Source organism: Primulina tabacum, chromosome 5 (assembly GCF_025594145.1).
Source record: "Primulina tabacum isolate GXHZ01 chromosome 5, ASM2559414v2, whole genome shotgun sequence".
In the NCBI taxonomy this organism is placed as follows: domain Eukaryota; kingdom Viridiplantae; phylum Streptophyta; class Magnoliopsida; order Lamiales; family Gesneriaceae; genus Primulina; species Primulina tabacum.
The window spans coordinates 2,237,809-2,262,810 of record NC_134554.1 but is presented as its reverse complement, the minus strand read 5'-3'; the positions used below and the strand labels follow the sequence as shown (position 1 = coordinate 2,262,810).

Here is a 25,002-nt window from a genome sequence, read left to right as displayed (position 1 = left end):
TATTCGTAATTACAATAATAAGTAATGTTTTAGTCTTGTGTTTGTTGTGAAATTTAATGGCCGGTTTGAACGAACTACTTAGTTGATTGGAACAAGCTGATTAACGCATGCATGTCACTGTGATTTAGTCTTGTGTTTGTTGTTGGCGTATGTGCTTCTAATTGAAGGAAATATTTAGAATAAGCAACATAACAATGAACTTTTGACGCAAATCTTTGTGTTTTGTTTTCTATGTCGTTCTGGTATAAGGTGTTGCAGAAAGAATGTCGCGTGATAAATATATTCATATATAAATTTTCATTATAGAATGCATTTATATCTTTTTTTTTTTACTTTTTATGAACACCTGTCCATATTTACAACGGAAAAATCTAAATAATATTATATAGACTTGTAGCCAAAACCGGCCTATTACATGCATGCATGCATACATATATAGATACAGTATAGAATCGTAAATAAATTAAAAAAAATGAATATTTAACCGTTCATAAATCACATAATTGTCGCCTTATTTGAAATAATAGAACCCAAAAAATTTGTTAGCAGAGTCAGTCTTTGCTGCTTAGATTTAATGATCTTCACTGGTCCAGACTCACAAATTCCAAGTTTACTCTTAAAACAAATTAAGTAAAGTAAAAAAAATTAGTAACTACTTTAACTTTCATTAATTATAATCTAAATATTTAATCATCCATTCAGGTTCCTTACTACATGGTTGCTCGTTTTTTCTTCCGAATATGACAGGGATGTGTGATTCAGCGCATGATGCGATTAGAGTTTAGATTGTGCTGGAAAAAGATTGGTGGAGGTCCATGCACATAATAATTGTAAAATATCAGTATCTCAGCTGTAAATATCACTTGGGATATGAAACTTAAATATAAAAATTCAAAAGCAATAAATTATATATATATATATATATATATATATATATATAAAAGGCTAAAATAAAGAGAGAAGCCAGGATTCGAATAAACCCAGTAGCTTTATATGTCATTGATAAAATCCTTTTTAAGGAGTGTAATAATAATAGCATGATCTATCTAGGATGTAGAGTGTGTAGGTTTCTTTATTTTGGTGACTTAATAGTTAGGGAAGAAGCCAGCTAAAAGTCTGCACAAATTCAGTGTAAAATAATCTATAGATTAGGATCGATCGATCGACAGGGAGAGGTGTGCCTAAAGTGAATGGAAGCGTTGAAATCTGCTGTAAATTACAGTTGGGTTTTGAGCAGACAAACCTAACGGAAACCATTCACCAATCCCCAAGCTTTCATCACCTTAGCTTTACTGTCAGCTCATCGTATAATTAACCTTTCAATTTACAACTATTTTAAATTTTAGTAGTCCTTCTATGCGATTATTAACGTATTTTTACATGTGAGATGAGTTAACTAGATCTATTTGTATAATAAAAAATAATATTTTTGACAAAAAAAATATATATTTTTCATGATTCGTATAAGGTTGAAAAGATATGTCTCACAAAATTGATCCGTGACATAGTCTCATATGAGTTTTGATGTTTGAATTTTCGCGACGTTTATATATGTTGTTTTGCTATTTTAATCAACATAAAATTATTCATGTAACATCTTTTCAGTTTTTTGCAGGTATAATTATTTTTTATTAAGAGCACTGATGTGATAATGTACGTGAGCGCCACATCAGGAAAAAAGAAAAAAAAAATCAAAGTTAATATGTAATAAATAATAATTGTAGATTTATATCAAACTATATATACTATGGACTGAAAAATACCAAAGTATTCATGATATATATTAAATAATAATAGTACATATATAATAATTGCATGTATTTATATATATTATAATATTAGATATATAGTAATTAAATGTTTTTATATAAGCCTAGGAAAACTATTTAACCTTACATCCAGCCACATTGTTCATTATAAAGCTACTACCATGCACTTTATATCATGCCTAGCTATCTCCAGCCCACTACATAGATATGGTTCCATTAATTCCACTTCACACTTGGCAGTTGTGTCCTTTATTTGAACTTGGTCCCATCTGGAATATAATATACACACACTATGCCCATGTGTTGTTACTACTAAAATTAGGGGACAAAATTATCAGTGAAAATTAATTTATTAAATGTCCATGTTTCACTTCCAACAAATTTTCTTTTAATCGGCTAATATTTGTCAGCGATCACCTATATATGCCTGCAGTTAAGTCGTAACTATAGCAACAAACAGATATTCCCCTTGAGCCTTGCTAAAATTAGCGACGGAAATCATCCATAGAGTACGTCGTCGCTACTTTTAGCGACGGTTTGTCATGATGTCCGTCGTTAATTTTTTCAGTAAAATAAAAAAAAATAATTTTAATAATTTAATAAATCTAACAACATTCATGATCATAACTAACACTTAAAAATTTACAATAAATTGAAGTGAAAAAATTTACCCTAAATCGAAATTAAAATCGTGTAAGAGAAATTTTTTAAGTGTTGTGAAGAGGAAAATTTAATGACAACGCTGGTATTTATAAACAAGTTGCGATGCTTTTTGATTAACCGTCGTTATAATTTTATAAACCATCGCTATTAGTCGTACACTGTCGCTATTAGCGACATTTTTATATTAAACGGTCGTTATTTACAACAGTTTTAATTATAATAGTGACGGTTTATAAAATTTCTTGTAGGGTTTATATGATATGTATTAAGTTTTTTTTCTATTACATTTTTATTTTACCTATGACGAATTATATTTTGGTCATGTAATTTACATTTTTTATTTTGATTATTTTTATCAAGAGTGTTGAAGTCGCCGCATCAGCATTTTCAGATGCAACATCATCATTTTCTGGTGTCATATTGTTATTTTCTGGTATCACATCAGTAATCCGATGGAAAATATTAAAATCGAAAAAAAAGTGCAAATCAGTTTAACTAGACCGTAAATCGACGACAAAAAATGAAAAACATACAATTTACATGATCAAGATATAATTTTTCCCTTGTACCTGTAAAAAAACCACACGTTGAATTAGGTTATAAAAAATTATAGTCCATAAAAATGTCCTATTGGTTTAGGATCGGAACACGTTACAAAGCGGAACGAAAATTAGGCCGAGGTGGATTTTATATATTTTGGATGATGACACGAATATTCTTCTAAGAATTATATGTACAATTTTATACTGTAAAGTTAAGTTTTATTTCTACACAATACGTGTTTTAAGAAATTAAATGTGCAATGGCTCTGAATTTAGATACATTTATTTGCCAGAGTACTTCTCCATGTACGCAGAAATATGTATTTTGAAAATGCAAATATATATCACAAGACAGTCAGTCCACCACAAATCTAAAACAGCGCCCAGTTTCTACCCTACTCCACGCATCAGTGAATATGATCCAGCATATAATGGTCGTAACCGTGCAAAGCACTGCATCGTCTCTAAATTTGTTCTCAGTCGATGAATATTTAGCAAGAGAGAATATCACTTGGTTGATTTGTTTTCAAGAGTTAAGCCAGAAAATTATAAGATGTTAATTAATTTTGTGATTCAAATTTGCATTTGTACCTTATGGGATCAATCCATTGCTTGAATGTGTGCAATAAAAAAAAAAGATAATATATTTAAGCACCATTTAAATTCAAAAAGTTGTGGCAAAAATTAAAGGTGAGTTAAAGGATGGGTGATTCAGGGTGCATTGGGGAAAAATAAACTTGTGTGGTCCATGAGAATGGGATTCCCTATATTGTGTTATAATTAGTATAGTTATTGCATGCGATCATGGGTTGGAAAAAAGTTGAGGATAGAATATTCAAATTAACATAGAAAAATAATAACTCCCCCTAAGCCTTACAATAACTGAAGCACCTTTTTCTTTTTCTTTTTATTATTATTGTAATAGATGATGGCCTAGGCATCTGTTAGCCCTGTAACCTAAGACCATTTTAACCCAGCATTTCTTCCCCTTGCCATCAAATATAAATGTGTTGAAACATATACATCTAATATATGAGTTTCACTTCGTAGATGGACACGATGAATGTTGAACATTTCGAAACTATTGGAGTTTTCGTGTAATTTTTGAAAATTTCCTAAACTGTACTATATCCAACATTGACCGTTCCCTTGTTCAAGCAAACTCCACTTTATTTTGGGTTGCCTTCCAAAGATGAACATTCATCAGTTCTCTCTTTGATATTTGTTGCACACAAAATGCTTGTTCACGTGGGAGATTTTTATATTGCAAAAAAGAAATTTAATTGTAGGAAATTATATTCTAAATTATGAAGATAATGATGTATCGTTACGTTATTTGTATGTGACAGCTGGCCGGTCACTACTCTACATAATAATTATATATATTTATTTAGGGTGTGAGTATAGGATTTGTGATTTGTGTGCGCGCATTGCATTTAACAATGATGGCATCAGATCCGAGAAGAAAAAAAGCATTAAGGTGGCAATAATAACGAGTCCAAAAATACGTAAGTGTAGGGTGGGGGTGGGGGGTGTTTGAAAGCTACGAGTCACTGAAGGGATTTGCACAACCTTCCATAACAGCCGTAAAACAATTTAAATTTCCATCAAATTATTACATTTTCATAGTTTTTGAAAATATAAACAAACACACAATCAAATCGGGAAGTTGTCTTTTTAGGGAGAAAAATAGATCGACACATACCGTTCGATGGCATGCAGAGAGAGCAGCTTTGTGATACACAGTTAATGCCGATAGAGCCAAAGATATAATCAACCTTACACACAAGTTCTCCTCCTCGCTCCTTGCCTTTTTCGTCTCTTACTCCCACAAGCTTTTCATTGAAATACCACTTTGATTCTTTCTCTTTTTTTTTAATCGTCTGATATACAATTCGTATATCTGTATTGCATATTATCTTTTATTAGTATGATAAATTATACCAAAAAATATTACTATCATAACTCTCACTGATTAATAATTTTAAAATTTAGAATAATTTATTTAGTAGATTATGTGCAGATGACACCAGTACCCTATTAATGATCATACCATACATTGTTCAATTCTTATATGTAAATTATGTAGATTATTTGGAAAAGTGAGTTTGGTAAAAAAAAATATTTATATATATATAAAAAGGCATATCTAGTTTAGAGAATAGGAGAGTATATATATTTTTACGTAATTTATGTGTTAAACAAAAGTGGGGAAGTATGAATAGAGAATATAAGTGGGGAAGGATCACTATATATAAGAGTGAGAATTTGTTGATTTATAAAAAAAATTATAGGTTATGGTAATTGTGAATTTCTATTTTTAAACTATATAATACTCTAATGCGACGTAGTTAAAAGAATATTTATTACTCCTAACAATTTTCTCATCCAAACATTTCATTGAAATCATAATGTCATACCTATCTGTAATACTTAGATATGTACGATCAAATGTTTGTCGCTCGACTAACAAAATATAAGGGATCATTCAAGTCTGCCACTCACTAAAAATTATCATGGATTTAACATAAATCGACTTCATTTAGATTCAACATGACTGGAAAAAAAAAAGGGAGGGAAGTAGCCGTGGAGTAGAGGTCTCCCAAGAGAGAGAGGAAAGGGGGGGGGGGGGGGGGGGGGTGGGTGTCCTCATGTCAGGGTAAGGATGAGGACAAGAGTTGTCACTTATTTGACTTCGTTTGTGAATACTACGTACGACTACTGCATAGCATGGGCTTCCTGCCCTCGTACTTCCCAACACCATATTCGCATCATCCCCACATACTAGCTAGACGTACCACTCTCTTGGACAACACTTAGCCCAATCCACAGATCCGATGCAGGTTTTGGACCAAATTAGGCTTTGACAATGTTTGTGGAGGAGGGGACTTGGTTTAAATAAAGCAGTGGAGTACGATAAAGGTTGTCTCTATGTCTCGGACTTGGTATAAAAAGTTTGCAATATCTAGATATGTCAAATCAGGCAACCCATCATAACCCGTTATTACTTATTAGGAGGGGTGGATGTAATATGAGCCTAAACAGTTTATGTGTAATTTTGGGACAGGTAGGCCAACCGTCAACTCCTCGTCTCTACCCACTACTAGCCCGGCACACCATTTTAGCGGGTTGGGCAATTGTCAGCTTCACTCAATCCAAGCCACTTATTTTATATGACAGGACGGACCCTAACTTTAAATCTAGTCCATTTTGACATATCTAGCAATATTTTCATTCGTATTAAATATAGAACTTTTCCAATAAATTTAGTATTGCAAAATAATTCAAAATATTTGATGACAATAGATAATATACAATTGTGTAAAATAAAAAAAAATACTAATTAATGAAATCTACAAGTAACCGACGACAAATCTATCGACATGATCGCCATTGGAGTGGGACTTCTTTTAGCAGTGGGCCTGACACGGATTTTATCTTAGGCTTTGACCTTGGGTTTCACCTTGGGCCTTGGCAGGTGACAGTCCATTCAATAGTCTGATCTCTCATAATTTTTTTTTTTTTTTTTTTTTTTTGAGATTGCAATCATCACCTTACTCTCGAATTTTATCAAATAGAGTCTCATGTGAAATATATGAAGGAAACATGCACACGTGATTTATTCATCCAACCAAACGTAATATACAAGAAATGTTTCTTTAGTTTCAGTGTAACATATATAGACAAGTCCAGCACTCTACATAACGCAGCAGGCGTTGACATTATCGTCATTGAACAAGTTGCTAACTTTGTCATCGCCTCGATGAGTGGCGGGAAGAGAACCATGCCTGTCAGCAATGTTGTAGCCGTGCCGCCAATAGTTATAGCTCTCTTTGTACTCATTCGTCGTATCTTTGAAGTAGTTGTTTGAAGAGGTGAAGTAGAGAGGAGGGTTTGGGTATGGCCAGAACTCCGCTCTTTTCCCCGCCCTCCTCACGGCTTTCAGCACCTTGTTGCGATCCACATATCCAATGACTCTTACCTTCTCCATCTCCAAATCGACCTCCACTGAGTCTATTCCTGTGGAAAATGTTTATTTACAACATACATGAATTAGCTGATTATTCATCTTATTAAACGAGTTGCATGATTGTACAATATAAAGTACAACTAGGTATTTTTTATACGTAACACAAATTCCATAAATTATCATTTAATTAATTTTTTTATTCAATTAGGAAACAAAGCCCAGGCAGTTATATGTATGCATAATAATCGATATTTAGAAAAAACTTATTTTTTGTAATAAATATCAATAAAATGTTACAGGATTAATATTTTTCGCCTCTACATAAAAAAATTATTTTTAAAAGTAATATATTTTTGTCATAAGTTATTTAATAACCTTCTGTATAATTATTTCAAAAAACGACGAAGTACATAAACCTAATTAATGATGTCAAAATCCATTATGTATGAAATTTGCTTTATTCAGAGAATTTGGTTAATATAAATTTTAAATTCCTCATATATCAGCTGAAATTTGGATAATGTATGCACCGAATATTTGATTTAAAATGTAAAATATGGATATTAAAATTTTAAATTTAAATTCATCGAAAATTTTATCTGGAAACACACATTTATGTTCCGTCCGAATAGATTTTCATGTATTTGGATTGGAAAACAAATTCGAAATCAAAACGTTTTATAAATTGAAACATCTCAAAGCATACAGTCGGAGGCTAACTATTTAAAATCATTTCAAAATATGAACAAATATATATTAGACAAGAATTTGGAACATGAAATGCCTCAAGAAATTTTTACCAAAATAAATAATATTGGATCTGAGATGTTGAAATCCATGCATATCAAATATATCACAAAAACTCCAATAAAACCGTATCACAAATTATTTAGTTTTTTGAGACAGATCTCAAACTCGAATTCAACATTTGAAAAAATATTATTTTTTATGTCAAAAGTATTATTTTTCACTTCATATATGAACCGAGTCAACACGCCTCACGGATGTAGATTCGTAAGACCCTCTCTCATAAAACCTAGCTACTTCAAATCTGTATACCCAGTTTGCATTTTAAACTCATGGAATTCAAGAATACCCAAACAAATACAGTAGATTTAAATCTTGAATTTGAAGTTCCTTGATATCAAATATTTTGATCCAAATAAAGCCTAATTATTTCTAAATACATGCGGCCCAACAATTGATGCTGTTTAAAAAAATTTATCACTCACAATTTTCTTTTTAGTCCAAAATATCCTATACATATGCAAGATAAATTAATCAATTGAAAGCTAAGAATATGTGCAGTTACCTTTGAGTTTTTGAATGGATTCTCGTACAACTCTCTCACATCCACTGCAACACATCCTCACTTTGAGCTCTACGGTCTGTAAAGTCAACAATACATATATATATTTAAACACTCTATATAGTACATACATACACATAATATATATATATATATATATATGATCTAACGTTTCCCACTTTGCTAAAAGTTATAATTTGTATATGATCTAACGTTTCCCACTTTGCTAAAAGTTATAATTTGTGATAACGTTATAACTCCAAGCTCTACGTTTCGACTGTTCTCATAGAAGAAGTAATTAATATTGTATCCCAACGATGTGTATGTATGTATGTATGTGTTAATTAAAGACATTGTTGACAAAAGATGAATTCTGCTTTCTTTCGACCAAGGTAAACTAGATAGAATTGCATCCATCCATCAACCTTTCTTCTTCTTCCTTTATTCCTTTTCGATTAATGTATGTTTTGCTTTTAGTAGATTAATAGCACCCATGCATCACGCATGAAAAAAATATCCGTGGTGCGATTGATGTGGAAAAAAACATCAAACAGAACATTAGTTAAAATAGTTATTATGTTTATTTTTTATTTTAAAAATATTTTTAAAAGAATTAATTTTATCTCGTATGATTTTTCGACCCGAAAATCATATATTTTCTACTAAAATTTAAAACCCTTACATAAATAGTTGCTGCTGAAAAAAAAAACTATAGTTAAGGCAGTATTTTGTTTGTTAACAAATTTTGCTAATAATTTTTTAAACCTACCTTTTCACTTTTTACCTCAATCGTGCTCCAAGTTATTAATTGAAAATATTCAGATATGGAACCCTAAATTTAAAAGTTTTATGAACTAATCTTATTAATAACCGAACACACACACACACACACACACACACACACACACACACACACACATGGATGTATGTATACTTGGCAGGCAACTAAAATTATCTTTTTACAAACAAGTTAATCAAGAACTGTTCCATTAAAGAAAAAATCAAAACTTGAAATTATTTCTTGATTCATGCATGAGAAGCTGTACTATATATTATAGAATAGATATCTGTACGTGTGCATAAATCGTGAATAAATCACAAAAATAAAACCTGCAAAGAAAGTGGTCGACCGGCCTTAGGCATTTTGTATTTTTTTGGACTTTTTGCAGATGGGTTATGGTGGTGGTGATGATGATCTTGATAGTGAATGAAACAATATGCGATAGCCGAGGCCAGAGAACCAAATAGTCGCTCAAGTAACTTCACCATTTATATGAATGAGATACCTTGCAAATATAGAGGGAAATGAGCGGGGAAAGATTATAAGATACGATTTTTTAATTAAGATGTACTCAACTATATCCCATAGTCATCACAAAAATATTCCCCCAAATTAAAGGTATCTTTTCCTCACCAGAAATTATTAATTCGAGCGGTATGGAGTTTGATATCGTGTTTGACGGATATGACTTGACTCGGTTTAAGAATTAAATATGGATCACATAATATAATATGATTTCAAGAATCGAACATTTAGAAGGAAGGAAAAGTACTTTCTTATCAGTTATTACTTTGTTTGAAAGTACGTGATCATATATACCGGATAACCTGTTTCTTGCAATTTGGTCTACACTTCATTAATATTCTTTTCTTTTAATTTATACATCTTGTTTCTTGACACAAAAAACGACCCTTTGCGTAGGGAATGGTGTCAACAACTCCCTGAATGCAGCACATATGCATCAATGCTTATTAGGTGCATGGGTCGACCCAAAATGGCTACAAGGGTGGCAAAAATTTAATAAATTATGATAATCGATCGATCAAATTTAATTTGTTTGGAAATGGGTTCGGTTTGTCCGGGGAGATTGCATTTTGTGTCATGTAACTTGCACGTATTTCGTTTTTAGTCATGTTATCGGTTAATTTAATGTTTTTGTTTTTCCCACCTAATTTAATCTTTTTTCACTTGAAGAGCACTCCAATAAAAAAGAATTAAATTGAAAATTAATGCAAGCTAGTCAGTAGACCGTGACATGCAAATTACGATACTAAATATGTAATTTTCTCGGTTTGATTGACATATTCAATTCATTTAACATATATTTTTATTTGTAAAAAAGCAATTATTTCGATTTAGCCATCGGAGAAAATATCAATGTCAAAATCGGTTCTATTAATTGACAGGCCGGCCTAGTCTGATGGAAAAAGACTGCACGGTGTAATCAACTTTTTTTTTTTTTTTTGTAATTAAAGGAATGAACCGGATTTAATAAATATATATACTCGAATATCTAAACATATATATTGTACTATATCTATATCGATCATCCATCTATCTGCAAATTAAAGATATTCTCATAAGTTAGGTCATGTTTCTGATCGGCAATCTCCATCTTTCATTAAGTTCTATGATATTATTTTTTAGGAATAAAATTAATCTTAACCAGGGAAATTCTTATTCCTTTGATTTTTTATTCTGAACAAAAGCTAAAACGACATTTAGATGCCATATTCTCTGTGATAATTAAAAGAGTATAATATTCTCAATTCTTACTCGCTAAGTAAGGTTCTTGAAAAGACATACGTAGTTAGTGTGTGTGTGTGTGTGTGTATAGTATATATATATATATATATACACACACACACACACACACACACACAAATTTGAGGAATCAAGTAGATGCATGCAAGGGCAAATGCCAAAGTGTTGATCGAGCTGAGCAGTCGAGTGATGAGTAATAGGAAATATTATTAAATAAATAGAAGTTGGAAGGGAACAGCTGTTAGAAAGATAACTAATAAGTAGTGGGAAAGAGAATTTCGAAGATGTTTATATAAAATTACACGTTTTGCCTCGTAACTTTTTTTTAGTTTTAGTCATATTTTTTTGTTAATTGAGGATCTTATTCTATTAACTTATATATTTTTTAATTTTAATCATTTTTTACTAGAGTTATGACATATCATCGAACACATACGTAATTTTCGATGACTCGTCGTCATTTTTTACGCTATCTCAATATTCTGACAAAAAATAACTAAAATAAAAAAAAAAATTAATGAATTAAAATCATAATTGCCCACCGATGACAAGATAAAAATGGAGAATATGCGAGTTATATTTTAAAAAAAAAAACTCTATTTTTTTTTTCTATTTTTGTAAGAAGATACATTTATGGAGTTTATTTCTTAAGCATATATCTGTCTTTTAAGTTGTTATAAAAATTAACCAACCCAGTTAAAAAGAGGTTCGGACAGTAATTTTATCAAAAGACATGAACTACTACAATTTGCTTTTAAATGGAGTAGGTCTCTTGTGAGACGGTCTCACGAATATTTATTTATGAGACGGGTAAATACGACCGGTGAGACCGTCTCACACAAGTTTTTGCCAAGAAACAATAGACAACCAATCCATCCACACAACCATAAAATGCCAATATTGTATTATAATTCTGTTTTGTGAATTGGTCTTTCATTTCTTTCCGCCAAAATTATTGATTATCGGTGAAAATAAAATCAAAGGTTCCCAATTTTGGAGGAACTCAAGAAATCAGTTTTATTCTAAAAAAAAAATGAAAAAGAAAAAAAAGAAATCAATGCATTATTTTTTTCATTATTTATAATTTCCTGACACGTAATTTGTATCCTAGCATGATCATCCATTGATTTCTAAAAAATCATATTCATCCTATCGATTTCAAACATTACTCTCGAATAACATTGTTCCCATTTCATTTACGACAAAATCTTCTATATAATTCATTTTACTAATTAACATATTTGCATAGATTGAATTAAATGAAACAATTTAAAAGTTATATATTAAACTAAATCAGTCTTTTAAATAATCAAAATTAAAAATACTTCGCCATATCGGTTAATAAGATCCAATATATGATGGAAATCTACCTTGATGTTTTTTAAGTCCTAATTATTAATTAATCTAACTGATTTGATTTGCAGGAATGAATTATTTGATTAATGCTGAATTTTCATGAAGTGCTGTCCGTTTCTATCCCTTTCTAGGTTTCGCTGTCCTTTAATACACTCATACGTATTTTTTTATTTTTTATTTTTCAAAATAGAACATAATGGATAATATATATTATATGAAAATGATTGGTAAATCGGGTTACACCAATATTTGATTTTGTAAAATGGAAAGTGAACATTATTAAAATGTTTGGTTTTATCCGATATTGCCATTTTACCCCTACTATATTTATTAGTCTTCCCGACTTCGATAAATTTGATAATCATCATTACGTTAATTTTCATTATATGAATTCATTTATGAACCTCAAATAATTACGTTAATTTATCCTGAGAGCCCCTGTTTTTGCGGTGTCCTGCTAATTAGAGCTGGGGTACTTTAGTAATTTAAAAAATAACAATGGCATGGAAAACTCTGATAATTAGTGTCACATCCCGGGACGGCGTATCATGATTGCACAATAAGTCTTCTTGTAAGAGCTACTTCGTATTCGTCGGACGTTTTTATAAAAATAAATAACTCAAATTATTATAAAAATTCATTATAAACTAATTTTAAATCTTTAATTATTAAGACGTGAGATAAAAAATATCACGACTAGGAGACAGATGTATACCAAATATATAAAATAAAGTGATTATTTACCGACAACTCAAGTAAATTTCACGGTTTTGCACGACAACATAACAGTATGTTCAACTTTTTATTTATTTTTCTAGCTCGTTCTTTCTTCTTCACGAGAAAGCAATCTCCGTCACGGGTCCGGCCGGGCCGCCACCACGTCTCACCATTCCCACAAGAACTGTAACTGAGCCGAGTTCTTCAAGCAGCTCTATTCGATTAATTGGATTAATTGTACCCATAACCCCAATCCACCCTCATTGGGAAATCAAAACTGAGAGTTCAGAAAATCAAGAAACACTACGAGCACCAATATTAACTCCTCTTTGCTGACAAAGAATTATATATATGATCTATGTGCCTGATCGCGCAAAGCCCAAACACATATCGAGAAAGAAATATATATACTTGGTGGAAACAACCAAGTGTCAGTTAATACACGCACCTCAACATTATATACATATAACTAGCTAACGCAATCCTATAACAAAAGGCTAGAACAGAAAAATATATATAATTGAGCAAGCCGCAACGCTGCTACGAAACGGGATTGAGAGTGGGAGTGGGAGTGGGAGTGGGCGGAAGAAGGCGGTGGGAAGCGTACGGAAGACTACGAAGGATGAGGAAGCGAACCCTTCTAGGGAACGGTAGCGGCACGTCTTGAAACACGTGCTCTAAAACACGCGCCACCATCAAAGTGTACTCCTCCAGCAGCTCCGCCACTATCGCCACCAGTATCATGCCTGAAGATGAGGAAATCTTTCTCCAGCAATTAGTAAAACGACAGCAAGTATCAGATGACTGGCAGGGAATGAGCATTACCTGAGTTATGATATTGTTTATATACATAAAATAAATAAATAAATAAATATATATATCTATATATATGTTTTTTGTTTCCTTGTCTAAATAGGTGGGTGATAGTGTGATATTATTGCCCACAGGATCACCTATATATACATAGATAAATACCTATATATATATAATAATAATAATAATTATTATAAATTGGTAACATGCACAAGCTGGAGACGCGGGTAATAAACAATTAACAAATGTGTTTTTTAAAATTATTAGGCCGTACGTAATAGGACACTCTAATTGAAAGTTTGATAATTTAAATTAAAACCTCGCTAATCTATGTTACAGATATCAATAAATTCAAATATTCATATATTATCTAACTATAAATTACGTATCTACTTTAATTACATTGTTGTGATAAAATAATAATAATTAAATATAACAAAATAATCACAATTTTTTTAAAAAAATAAAATTTTATAAATACACAATGTGTGCACATGAACAATGGTATTTAGAAGGATAATGTCAAATTGAAAAGTTTCCATTTTCGAGAAATGAGCAGTTCAACCGCATACGTGTCACCCGATGTCCTAAACAATCAACGGCGCAAACTAAAGTAAAGCAGAACAAATTAAAAACAAGACATGGTTTTGTTTACCGATAACCCACGTGGCCTTCACACACACGCATCATCGATCACCTTGTCGATTATTCAATTCAATATAAATAAATAAAACCCTTACACGTGTGAACTTTCAATTAAATTATTGACTGAGCTGAAGAAAGAAACAATCCTCCTCTCAATTCATTTGTTTGGTGGCTTATAATTATCATCCTTATCCACTCTATCCTGTTCGCTGTGGATGCACATGAAGTTGTTATTATTAATTTATTGAAATAAAGTTGTAAATTATTTTTATTATTATTAATTTATTGAAATAAAGTTGTAAATTATTTTTATTATTATTAATTTATTGAAATAAAGTTGTAAATTATTTTTATCAAGTAAATATGTTTGAAAATGTTAAATCTATTGACAAAATATCCACAAAATCAGACCAAATATATAGTTTTTTTTCCCTTATATACCATTAAGTAATACGTTTGAAAAATGACACAATTTGAGTGAAAATAAGTAAATAACCACAAATCTTTCAGATCAGTTAGGCCACTCACATTGGGTGTTAAAATGGGTGTTACCCCTTTAACACCCACTCTCCAATGTGAGTGCGCGTTATAACGCCCACTCACTTGAGAGAGGTTGTGGGCGTTCATATGTATGAACGTCCATGTGTCAGTTTTTTTTAAAAAAAAATTGGATAATTAGCTATTAGCGACGGATTTTTAAAAACCGTCGCTATTAGCGACGGATTTTCAAAAACCGATCAGATAGCGACGGATTTTCAAAAACCGTCGCTGATTTGCTTACAAACGGACCCCACTTGTTTTGAATTATTTTAATTTAGTTTTTCAAATTTTGAATTTCGGTTTTTTTTAAAAAAAATTCATTCAAATTTTGTTTTTAAATTGACTTTCAGGTTTTTTTTAAAAAAAATAAATTTGTAATTTTTTTTAATTTTTATTTCTAAACCATTGTATATATTTTATTTTTTATTTTAAATATTTAATTAATGAATTTGAATGTTTAAAAGAACGTAGGTAAAAGAGATATATTGTTATAATAAGTATGTGACAGTGAGACCCATAAATAATGAGTTTGAATGTTAAAAGGAATGTGGTTAAAAGAGATATGTTGTTATAATGATTATGTGGCAGTGGACCCCATGCTTTTTGATGAGTTGGTGGGTGTTTAAACACCCAACGAATGCGGATGCTCTTATCGACGGTCAAAGATTTTTAAAAGTATTTTCAAATAATTCAGACTACAAGAGGCAGAGAGTGAATATAAGCCATTTTACCCGAACAAAACTTTTAAGAAATTTTATGCATGAATAATACAAACAAATTACATATAATCATCACCTGGAAATGAGAGCTCTGCTTGTCTAACACACTGCAGATGCACAGTACAAGCTGAAATTTAATGTCCTCGAGGCCTATTGCCATCCTGGAATTTTTTGAAAATAAGTGAACCTAAGTTCTATTATGCAACTTGTAACTTCTTTCCACAATAATGATATTGGCATGTGCAGGCAAGACATACCAAGACCGTGATGACAAGAAAAAGCACATCAACGATGTACTTCATGCGAACTGGGGGATTTCCAAATGCCAAGGGACACTATCAACAGAACTAAAACTAGATAAATGCTGACAGCATACAGATTCAAGTAACATGCATCCCGGTCGGTAGACAACACCGTTGATATTATAGACGAGGCTATCTTGGCACAGCCATTTTTTCCGGCATGCTTAACCTGCAACTCCAATCTTGGATTACATGTTTGAGCAGTCTCTTTATTCTCATTGGTAATTCTTCCTTCTAGCTCCAAAGGATCTAGACTAACATTCCGCGCGGCCTGCATTTCATAGTTTTAAAGGATTTAGATATGAGGAAAATTTTTGCCATTTTCTCAGGAAAAGCTTTAAATTAATACATGTGGCCTGACACAATATAAAAAACGAGCAGATAGATATTTATCCAAATATCTACTACAGAATTCGTCATGCTGGACAGATTTGTGGTATAGCACCTTGACACCAGCGATGCGCATGTCCACTGGATTATAAAACAATACCAGTAAACTCACCTCTGTAACAAGCGATTCTGATTCTTGTTCTTCACTACTGCTTACTTCATTGGGTTTTTCATAATGAACAAAGTTCTGTCCATGTTCTATCAATAGGTGGATCCTCCTTGAAGCAATTCCCTGGGCATTAGAGTTCATTGAACTTGGCTGATTTCGAGGGTGACGAGATTGAATCTTGATCCCACTTCCACTATAAGCACTACTACTAGCTTCGACTTGAAGTGTATGATATGAGTTGTCTGATTTTTGGATTGAATCCTTAACTTTATTGACAAGGGCATCATTTTCTTCATCAGCATAGCGGTAGAAGGAATGATAAGCTGGATCAATCTGAAAAAATTGAGTTGTGACCCCCTCCAGGGAGTCAATAACATCAATAAAGCATCAGATTCTGAGATTCCATCGACTTCTTAAGAACAGACACTGGGATTACTTTTTATTTGAAGAAAGGATGTTCGGAGTCAATAACTACACTCATCAAGAGTGACCCAACTAGCAGCCTTTGATTTATCAGTGATATAAAAACAAAATCATTTCTTGCACATATAATGAGAAATCTTAGCTAAAAGTGAGTATAAGTCCTACTAAAAATATTACAGTCACAGATACCAAATGATGCATTTAGGAGACAAACCACGAATTTCGTAGCAATAATAGCACATGCTATTTACCTGTGCCTGAACCATCATTTTATCTGTTTCACCATAAAGGTTGCCATCATTCACCTTAGAGCTTGCAGACTGTATTTGATCCAGATCATCCATGTGCCATGGTATGAGACTTTCTCTTGTTGCAGCTGAGTGCTCAGGGTTAGCAGACTCTTTGCATAAGTAGTTGTCATTTTTTTGAAGAACTTCCAACAAATCTGATAGGGATGCATCCTGCTCAGATGTGCCATCTTGAAAATGCAATCCATTGTCATCATTGCCAAAGTCATCAGCAAATGGAGAACCTATGCAATTTTCCGAATCATTGAAAATGAACGACTGCGAAGGGTCCACCACCTTGTTGTCCAACTTATTGCATCCGAATTCTTTAGACATTAATCTTGATGGCTCGTACACCTGCATAACACAGTTGGAAACCAAATGAAACACTAAATCAGTTTCTGAAATCCAATAGATGTAGAAATGAAAATCCAGCTAATCTTTCACTCTCTGTTTAGCTTGCTATTCAATCCATTACAGGGAAGAAGAAAAGCATATCTTGCTATTTGCTACATATATTTTAACTATTTCATGGAATCAGAGCTTTTTGAGAGAGAGAGAGATAGTTGAACAAAAGCTCTGTAGTTAGCATAACAAAAAGCATTTACAGAAAATTATCTATTTCATGGCATCAGAGCTTGTTTGAGAGAGAGAGAGAGAGTTAAACAAAAGCTCTGTAGTTAGCATAACAAAAAGCATTAAGAGAAAATTTTGATGATACCGTGTAAAAAAGCTTCTTGTTTATTTGATCCCACTTCAGCTGATTCTTCATGGTTTATGATTTAAGAAAAAAAATTTCCTATCCATGAGTGTAGTACATATGCCAATACGACAGGAAGATGTATTTCTTCATAATTTATGATTTAAATTATTATGATATGTTGGGACACTTTTTTTGAGCTTACAAAATATAAATATCATACTATAAATAAACAAAACGGGACACTTGAATAAATCATGAAGTTAATCGAGCAGAACACATAATGAAATATTTCATTGAATCTCAACTCGGTGGATTAGGATTTCAAAAACTGAAATTACAGACTGATTTGACTTTTCTAACAGTGTGTTGCACACATGGTTAATAAAAGTAAATTTTCTCCATTCGGGAGAAGTAAGAAATATGGACCAAAAAAAGTTTAAATAATGTTTTCTGACCTCAGTAGAATGACTCAATCCATGGAAAGCACAACTTTCAACTGGTGCTAGAGTAGGAGTCCTATAGTCTACCTCATCTTCCCACTTCTTCACGTCTTCCAGTTCATTGAGAAGATGAACAGCCGGTACTTTAGGCTCTTGAAATAGATCAGATGATACTTCATCAGGAGATGATATGTTGGTAGAAGGAGATGACCTGGTAGGTTCAACTTCGCCGTATTTTAAATCATCTAGCTTCTCATTTGCCTTGTGGAACAAACGACATAGAACATAGTCCCCCTGAAGAATGTACAATTATATGAATATTTCCTTAATTACCATTTCTCTCTGTCATGTGATAGTGAATTTCTTGTTATCGGACTTTTTTATCCTCCACACGTCAAAACGGCGAGATAATATCATTTAAATAATTACTTCGATTATATCAGTCTTATTATCTGATTGCATTGCAAATATTTTGAATACTATACATTAATTATTTTTATACTTTTTTTTGAAGATTTATTATTAATTAAAATAAAATTTGAACGGCTCTATTGCTAAGGGCCGAATTTTTTAAGTTCTACTTAAAACGAAAAAAATCCCAGATGGCTATGTATTCTTCACGGAAGGAAGTGGAGGGGTGATACAAAGAAACTGTATGCGCATCGTCATCCAGCGCACACACGAAAACAGTATTTTTAATTGGCAACATAATGAAGGAGTAATGACAAGGTGGGGGAGAAAATATGTGGCGGATTAGCCGAAAAAGAAGCATATGAAATGCAATAAAGGGATCGGTTAGGGAAGTAATGAAAGAAGATAATTTGGAAGCAGGAAAACAAGCGTGCTCAGGAGGGATGAGAAATAAATATCAACCTGTCCAGGACCAGTCCCATCAAGATCTGGCTCAGTAGCACGATACTCGTGCATGATCCAATTTGTGCGCTCGCCCTTGGGAGCACGACCCCTGTAGAATACTAGAGTCTTCTTTGTTCCAATTACATTGGTATTGATTGGATAAGAAGGGGACGATTTGCGAGATTTTATAGTGCGATCCTTTCCGGTGGCCTTCCAGTAACCAGCTTCTGTGGCCCTATTTGAACGATGTCCATTTGGGTATTTCCTATCACGAGGGCAAAAGAAGAACCATTCTGGGTCATCAGACTTTATCACTGAGAGAGCTGCAAAGAAAACGAAGAATCTTCAAGGCTTACTTTTGACATGCTTCTTCACAAGAGGAACAAAACAAACAAGCATCTGATGAAGCTGACACTCAAATTTCATTAATCCAAAATTACATTCCACTTGTTTGGGCAATATTGAAATTCATGGATTTGACATCCCTCTCTTTACATGTTTAACTTACTTATTAACTAATGTAATGGATTTCAAATTCCCATAAAATGGAGTCATTTGAGATCCTTCTCACAAAATTTATTTCTCAAAATCATTTGATGTAAATGCAACCTAAAGGAATTTAACAAATTCATCTTCACGTCGTCTCATTTACCTATGCACAACACATCATTTTAATTTAACCAATTTGATTGCGAGGACACAACGCAGTCACTTAAAATTCCGCGACATTAAGTGAGGCATATGTTAATGATAAAGGAATTTAACGCTAGCTGTTTCCCTTGCATGCCCTTAATGCTAAGCGTTGTCCGTATGGATAAAACCATAATATTCTCCCCATATATTCCTACAATCACCCCTACATGTTCGTTCTGAATATATCACAGGTAATTCTTACCCTTAAGATTCCAGTTACTTTACTGACTCGAATCTTATTTAAACTATAAATATTGTCCCACTCCCACCTCAAGTTCTCAGAATAAATTTAAAAAACTGGCCACAATCTCGACCAAAGCGTGCACGGAAGCATAAATTAACAGAAGCAGTGACTGAGAATCAGAAGTTCATGTGTATGATATTTTAAAAAATCCCAATTCATAATCCACAAAACAAGAGCAAATATCCATACCAGGGAGATCCCATGGTTCCCATTTGCAGACGTCAACCTCTGGGATAACTCCAACTGCACAATGGTGACCGTTGATCTTAAATCTCAGATAATGGCTAACGAGCTCCTCGTCCGTCGGACGGAACCTGAATCCCTTGGGTAACGCCTCCAATTTCATCATCAACCATACAAAAACTCGACAATTTTGATGATTCACCACTCCCAGAGAAATGCAAAATGCTAAACGCAAAAACTTGTTCAGATAGTCCAACAATAGCAGTGTTCCATAAACACACACAATTCAATAAAGAAGAAAGTTCTCGTTCTCGAGTTCAACGCTGTTTTCTTTCTTTCCTTTTCTCCTTTCTCCCACCTTCCCACTCACTCACCTTTTGTCGTCACGTGCTTCTCAAAGTAGCTTTTTCTCAAATCGGATTTTGGTTATTAAATTATTAAAAAATTATTAATCATATATATATATATATATATATTTATATTTATGTATAGTGTGCCAAATAATAACAACTACTATTACATGGGTATGTGTACGTGCAAGTGTTTTTTACTGTCTTTTCGTAATTAATTTGATTTATATTTAAATATTGCAAAAATTTGTGTGAGACGGTCTCACGAGTCGTATTTTGTGAGACGGATCTCTTATCTAGGTCATCCATGAAAAAATATTATTTTTTTATAATAAAAGTATTATTTTTTATTGTGAATATCGGTAGGATTGATCCGTCTCACATATAAAGATTTGTGAGATCGTGTCACAAGAGTCACATTCCTCTTATATAATCCATGTCTCGGGGTGTGTTCCCAGAATTCTTATGTTTCTCGGTCACAAAATTATAATAAAGTCGCAAAAATTACCTAATTTAAATAATTATTTCTATTGATAATCAATCCTAATGTTTTTTATTTTAATATAATTACTATTTTTTTTAAAAAAAAATTATTTTTCTCAAAAAATATAGCATATGAAAAGATTAATTTATATCCACATAATATTTGTACAAGATACTAATTTTTATTTTTTAAAAAAATCATATATGGATTATAAAACTATATAAAAAAATTGTACAAACGAAAATATAGAAGCTGCATAATTGCAATCGGTCAAAGTATCGTCCTGTCAAGGCGGAATCTATGGATTCGAGCCTTTTGTTGAGTTAATTAATGGTTCAACTAAATCATATGTGCTCAGACATATATCAAAAACCAATTACAATCACGCCACCGGATGACCTAAATAACCACACCATAGAAATCATAACTTCATGATTCCAGTTAGTGACATCTTCCTTTGACTACTCACTTCTTTTTTTCATATTGAAAATTTCACCAATGAGCGGGAACCGGGTGTTTTAGAACTTGTTGGAGTGGATTAAACAAAAAAATGCAGTTTAACTTTTTTTTTACCTTGATTTGGATTAGTGTCATGTCGGAAAAAGACTTGTAAAAAAAAAGATTGAGACTGAATTTCGACAATATAGATTATCAAAATCGAAAAAAAACAAATATAAAAAACCAAAATAACATTTTTCTAAATATAAACTGGTAGCCGAATCAAAGAATGGCCAACTCTTCAACTCAAATTTGAAAGACTTATAATGTTCGTATTTGACATAAAATGTGATCGCATTAACCATGAATATCGATATGAGTCAAAACCATCGTGAAGTTTCCTTGAATCACATCTCTATTTAATTGTCCTGCCTTTGTTTATCAAATAATCTCTTATCTTGTTTTACACACCTAATTAAAAGAAAATTAAATGCAATATAGATGAGATGAACCACTGGACAAGTAATGCTTTGCTTCGTTCTTTGACACTGGGGAAAGAAAGAATTTCTTGCACTTTACTTTATTCTATGTTTCTCCGACCCCTTTAAATTCACCTGATGACCATTTCGGATTTGAACTGAACAACAAACCTCATATTACTCAGTTAATGGTCGCTACTCGATCGATCTTTCATCCAACGATGGCTGATCTTGGAGATAAGAAGCAAAAGAATCTCGATCAAGAGATTAGGGAGCTGATATCTGCTCTGACGAGTCGTCTCACCTCGATGCAACGTAGCCCGAAAAATGGAATTTCAACGGATCAGCATAATCAAGAGGCAAACGAACATGATGTGAGGATGATCACATTGGCAGGAAGCAATCTAGGAGCCACGATGCGCGGTGAGATTGATCAGAAGCCTGAAGCCCCACAAGGTCAAGAACTTCCCGAGTCCGAAGACTTTGTCACTTATGTCAACAGTAACTTCCAAGCTATCAACAATTCAATCATGCTTGGGGGTAGTTATGAGACGAATGATCCCGGTGTTCATTTGGACATCTCGGAATATAAAGAAGACAATGTTGTACGTCGCACACAGAGAAAAAAAAGCAAGAAAAATGAGAATGGAGGCTCCGAAAGAGACCAGTACACTGAACATGACTCGGAGTAAACGATGGACAAAGCAATCATATGCTTAAATTTCAAATAAATGTTTGTCGTGATATTTAAATTCTTCCTGTATTTTCAAGAGTGCTTTGACTTGGTAGGTATTAAATACTAATGGCAATAATGCTTATGCTTTTTTTTTTTCCAACAAGGATGTAACTCATCTCAAGCGCACCTGTAGCTCGCTTTGCGTTCACTTCTTTATTTCAAGCTCACTGCTTAAACAACTAGTACGTACCTACGACAACCTCGCAGCCCCCGACGACTGTCGTGTAGGGAATAGCTATAACTCATTATATTATGTGTTTCTTGTAGATTTGTGTGGTGCACGTGCTTCTATTACGACTGAAACATTAAAGTGTTGAGTATGATATCACATGTTTATATTTATGAGACGAGTCGACTCACAAAATTGACATATGTGACGATCTCATTTGAATTTTTATGTAAAATGTTACAAATTAGTGATCACTGGAATAATGTTACAAAGAAAATTGGCGAATTGTGGTTGATGATATTGTATATATTATTGGATGTCAATATTTAACGTAATAATTTTATTAAAAAATTTCATAATTATAATTTTAAACCTTATAGAATTTCAAGAAAAATTTGTGTATGAGTTGAAGTTTTAAAAATTCATCCAAATCTTTGAGTTGAACAAAAAATTTTTTATAACATTTTTAAAAGTCAGTGTTGAATATTAATTGACTTTTTAAAATTCTATGAAAGTCTATTTCATCTCTAAACTTTTAAATCTACAAAAATAATTAAATCTAATGCATTAGATACGGTCCTCTAAGTTATTTTATTCCTATAAATTAAATCCAATGAAATCTTTTCATTTTTTTAAATTTCTTTTAGTTATATCAAATCCCACCAAATATCAATCTCGTCTCGTTTTAAAATTTTATGATATCAAACACTGAAAATAATATTTTTATTTTCAAACCTCACCAAATTTTATGAAATCCATGGAACCAAACACGTTGTAAATTCACCAAAGACAGATGTAAAGATTAAAATTACAAAATTCCCTCATTATTAAGTGAACAAATATGCAGGGGCATATCTGACAATTGACTTTTTGTAAAACCCCCAATAACTCCCCATGCGTGCTCTTTCCACTACGATATTTTCAGGGGTTTTTTTTAAAATAATGTAATTTTTTTTTTCAAAATTAATGTAAAAAAAAATGTTTGCAGAAATACGGCAAACCGTGCTTACGAAGCACGGACGCAGCTTATGTGGAGCAGCATCCGTGCTTTGTAAGCACGGATTGAGTTCCACATTGGCTTTTTAGCGACGATTTTCAAAATCCGTCGCTATTAGCGATAAAACCGTCGCTGATTAACATTTGCCACGATTTTATTAAAACCGTCGCTATATAACAAAATCGTTTAAATCGCACGTTGCTGTCCATACATGATATTTTTTAAAATATTTTACTATTAACAGTGCACATAAACATGCACGTCGTTAATAATATTATTAACGGCGTGTCTTTATTGTGCGCTGCGAAAATTGCATTGTTATTAACAGCACACATAAATACATGCTGCAGATATTACTATCCGCAACGTGCTTTTAATGCACATCACACGAAAATTGCATATGTTATTAACAGCACACATAAATAGCGACAATTTAACAACCGTCGGGAATAGCAATGGTTTTAAAAACCTTCGCCGATTCAAAATTTGCGACGGTTTTGTTAAAACCGTCGTTATATAAGGTTTTTAAAAATATTTTACAATTAACAGCGCACATAAACATGCACGTCATTAATAATGCATCGTCGCTATATAAGGTTTTTAAAAATATTTTACAATTAACAATGCACATAATTTAAATTAATATATTTAATATATTTATTAAATCGGTTAATAGCATGCTGCGAATAATAATATCTGCAGCATCTATTTATGTGTGCTGTTAATAACATATGCAATTTTCGTAGCGCACAATAAAGACACGCCGTTAGTAGTATTATTAACGACGTGCATGTTTATGTGCGCTGTTAATACTAAAATATTTTTAAAAATATCATGTCTGGACATTAACGGCGTACATAAATCGCACGCCGTCAATATTATTATTTACGACAAATATAGAGACGATTTGTTATATAGTGACGGTTTTAACAAAACCGTCGCAAATGTTAATCGGCGACGATTTTTTAAACTATTGACGACGGTGTATATAGCGACGGATTTTGAAAACCGTCGCTAAAATGTTAACGTGGAACTCAATCCGTGCTTACAAAGCACGGACGCTGCTCCATCCATGAAAAAAAAATTTTTTTACATTATTTTTAAAAAAAACTCTATTTTCAGCCGGTCTCGC

At 32.5% G+C, this 25,002-nt stretch overlaps 4 protein-coding genes across 6 annotated transcripts; 1 reads left to right on the top strand and 3 right to left on the bottom strand.

The window, feature by feature from the left end:
• Window positions 1-6,570: 6,570 nt before the first annotated feature.
• On the bottom strand, window positions 6,571-9,796 carry LOC142544554 (heavy metal-associated isoprenylated plant protein 30-like). The gene is made up of 4 exons (XM_075651594.1): window positions 9,668-9,796; window positions 9,364-9,539; window positions 8,257-8,332; window positions 6,571-6,994 (listed from the first exon to the last, which is right to left on the bottom strand). The coding sequence occupies exons 2-4, from the start codon at window positions 9,520-9,522 to the stop codon at window positions 6,672-6,674; spliced, it is 558 nt and encodes a 185-aa protein (XP_075507709.1). The 5' UTR covers window positions 9,523-9,539; window positions 9,668-9,796; the 3' UTR covers window positions 6,571-6,671.
• A 3,386-nt stretch (window positions 9,797-13,182) lies between these two features.
• Window positions 13,183-13,750, bottom strand: LOC142544553 (uncharacterized). Its single transcript, XM_075651593.1, has one exon. The coding sequence runs from the start codon at window positions 13,721-13,723 to the stop codon at window positions 13,412-13,414; it is 312 nt and encodes a 103-aa protein (XP_075507708.1). The 5' UTR covers window positions 13,724-13,750; the 3' UTR covers window positions 13,183-13,411.
• Window positions 13,751-15,524: 1,774 nt separating this feature from the next.
• Window positions 15,525-20,633, bottom strand: LOC142545399 (protein NTM1-like 9). 3 transcript variants are annotated; one of them, XM_075652577.1, is made up of 6 exons: window positions 20,224-20,633; window positions 19,116-19,420; window positions 18,258-18,536; window positions 17,064-17,456; window positions 16,393-16,746; window positions 15,525-16,161 (listed from the first exon to the last, which is right to left on the bottom strand). In XM_075652577.1, exons 1-6 carry the CDS (start codon window positions 20,381-20,383, stop codon window positions 15,874-15,876), a joined length of 1,779 nt encoding a protein of 592 aa, XP_075508692.1. In that variant the 5' UTR covers window positions 20,384-20,633; the 3' UTR covers window positions 15,525-15,873. The 3 variants fall into 3 exon arrangements, with proteins under 3 accessions (XP_075508692.1, XP_075508693.1, XP_075508694.1); XM_075652578.1 differs by having other exon boundaries at window positions 16,393-16,722; XM_075652579.1 differs by having other exon boundaries at window positions 18,330-18,536.
• Window positions 20,634-22,114: 1,481 nt separating this feature from the next.
• On the top strand, window positions 22,115-22,825 carry LOC142544552 (uncharacterized). The gene has a single exon (XM_075651592.1). The coding sequence runs from the start codon at window positions 22,157-22,159 to the stop codon at window positions 22,658-22,660; it is 504 nt and encodes a 167-aa protein (XP_075507707.1). The 5' UTR covers window positions 22,115-22,156; the 3' UTR covers window positions 22,661-22,825.
• Window positions 22,826-25,002: the final 2,177 nt, after the last annotated feature.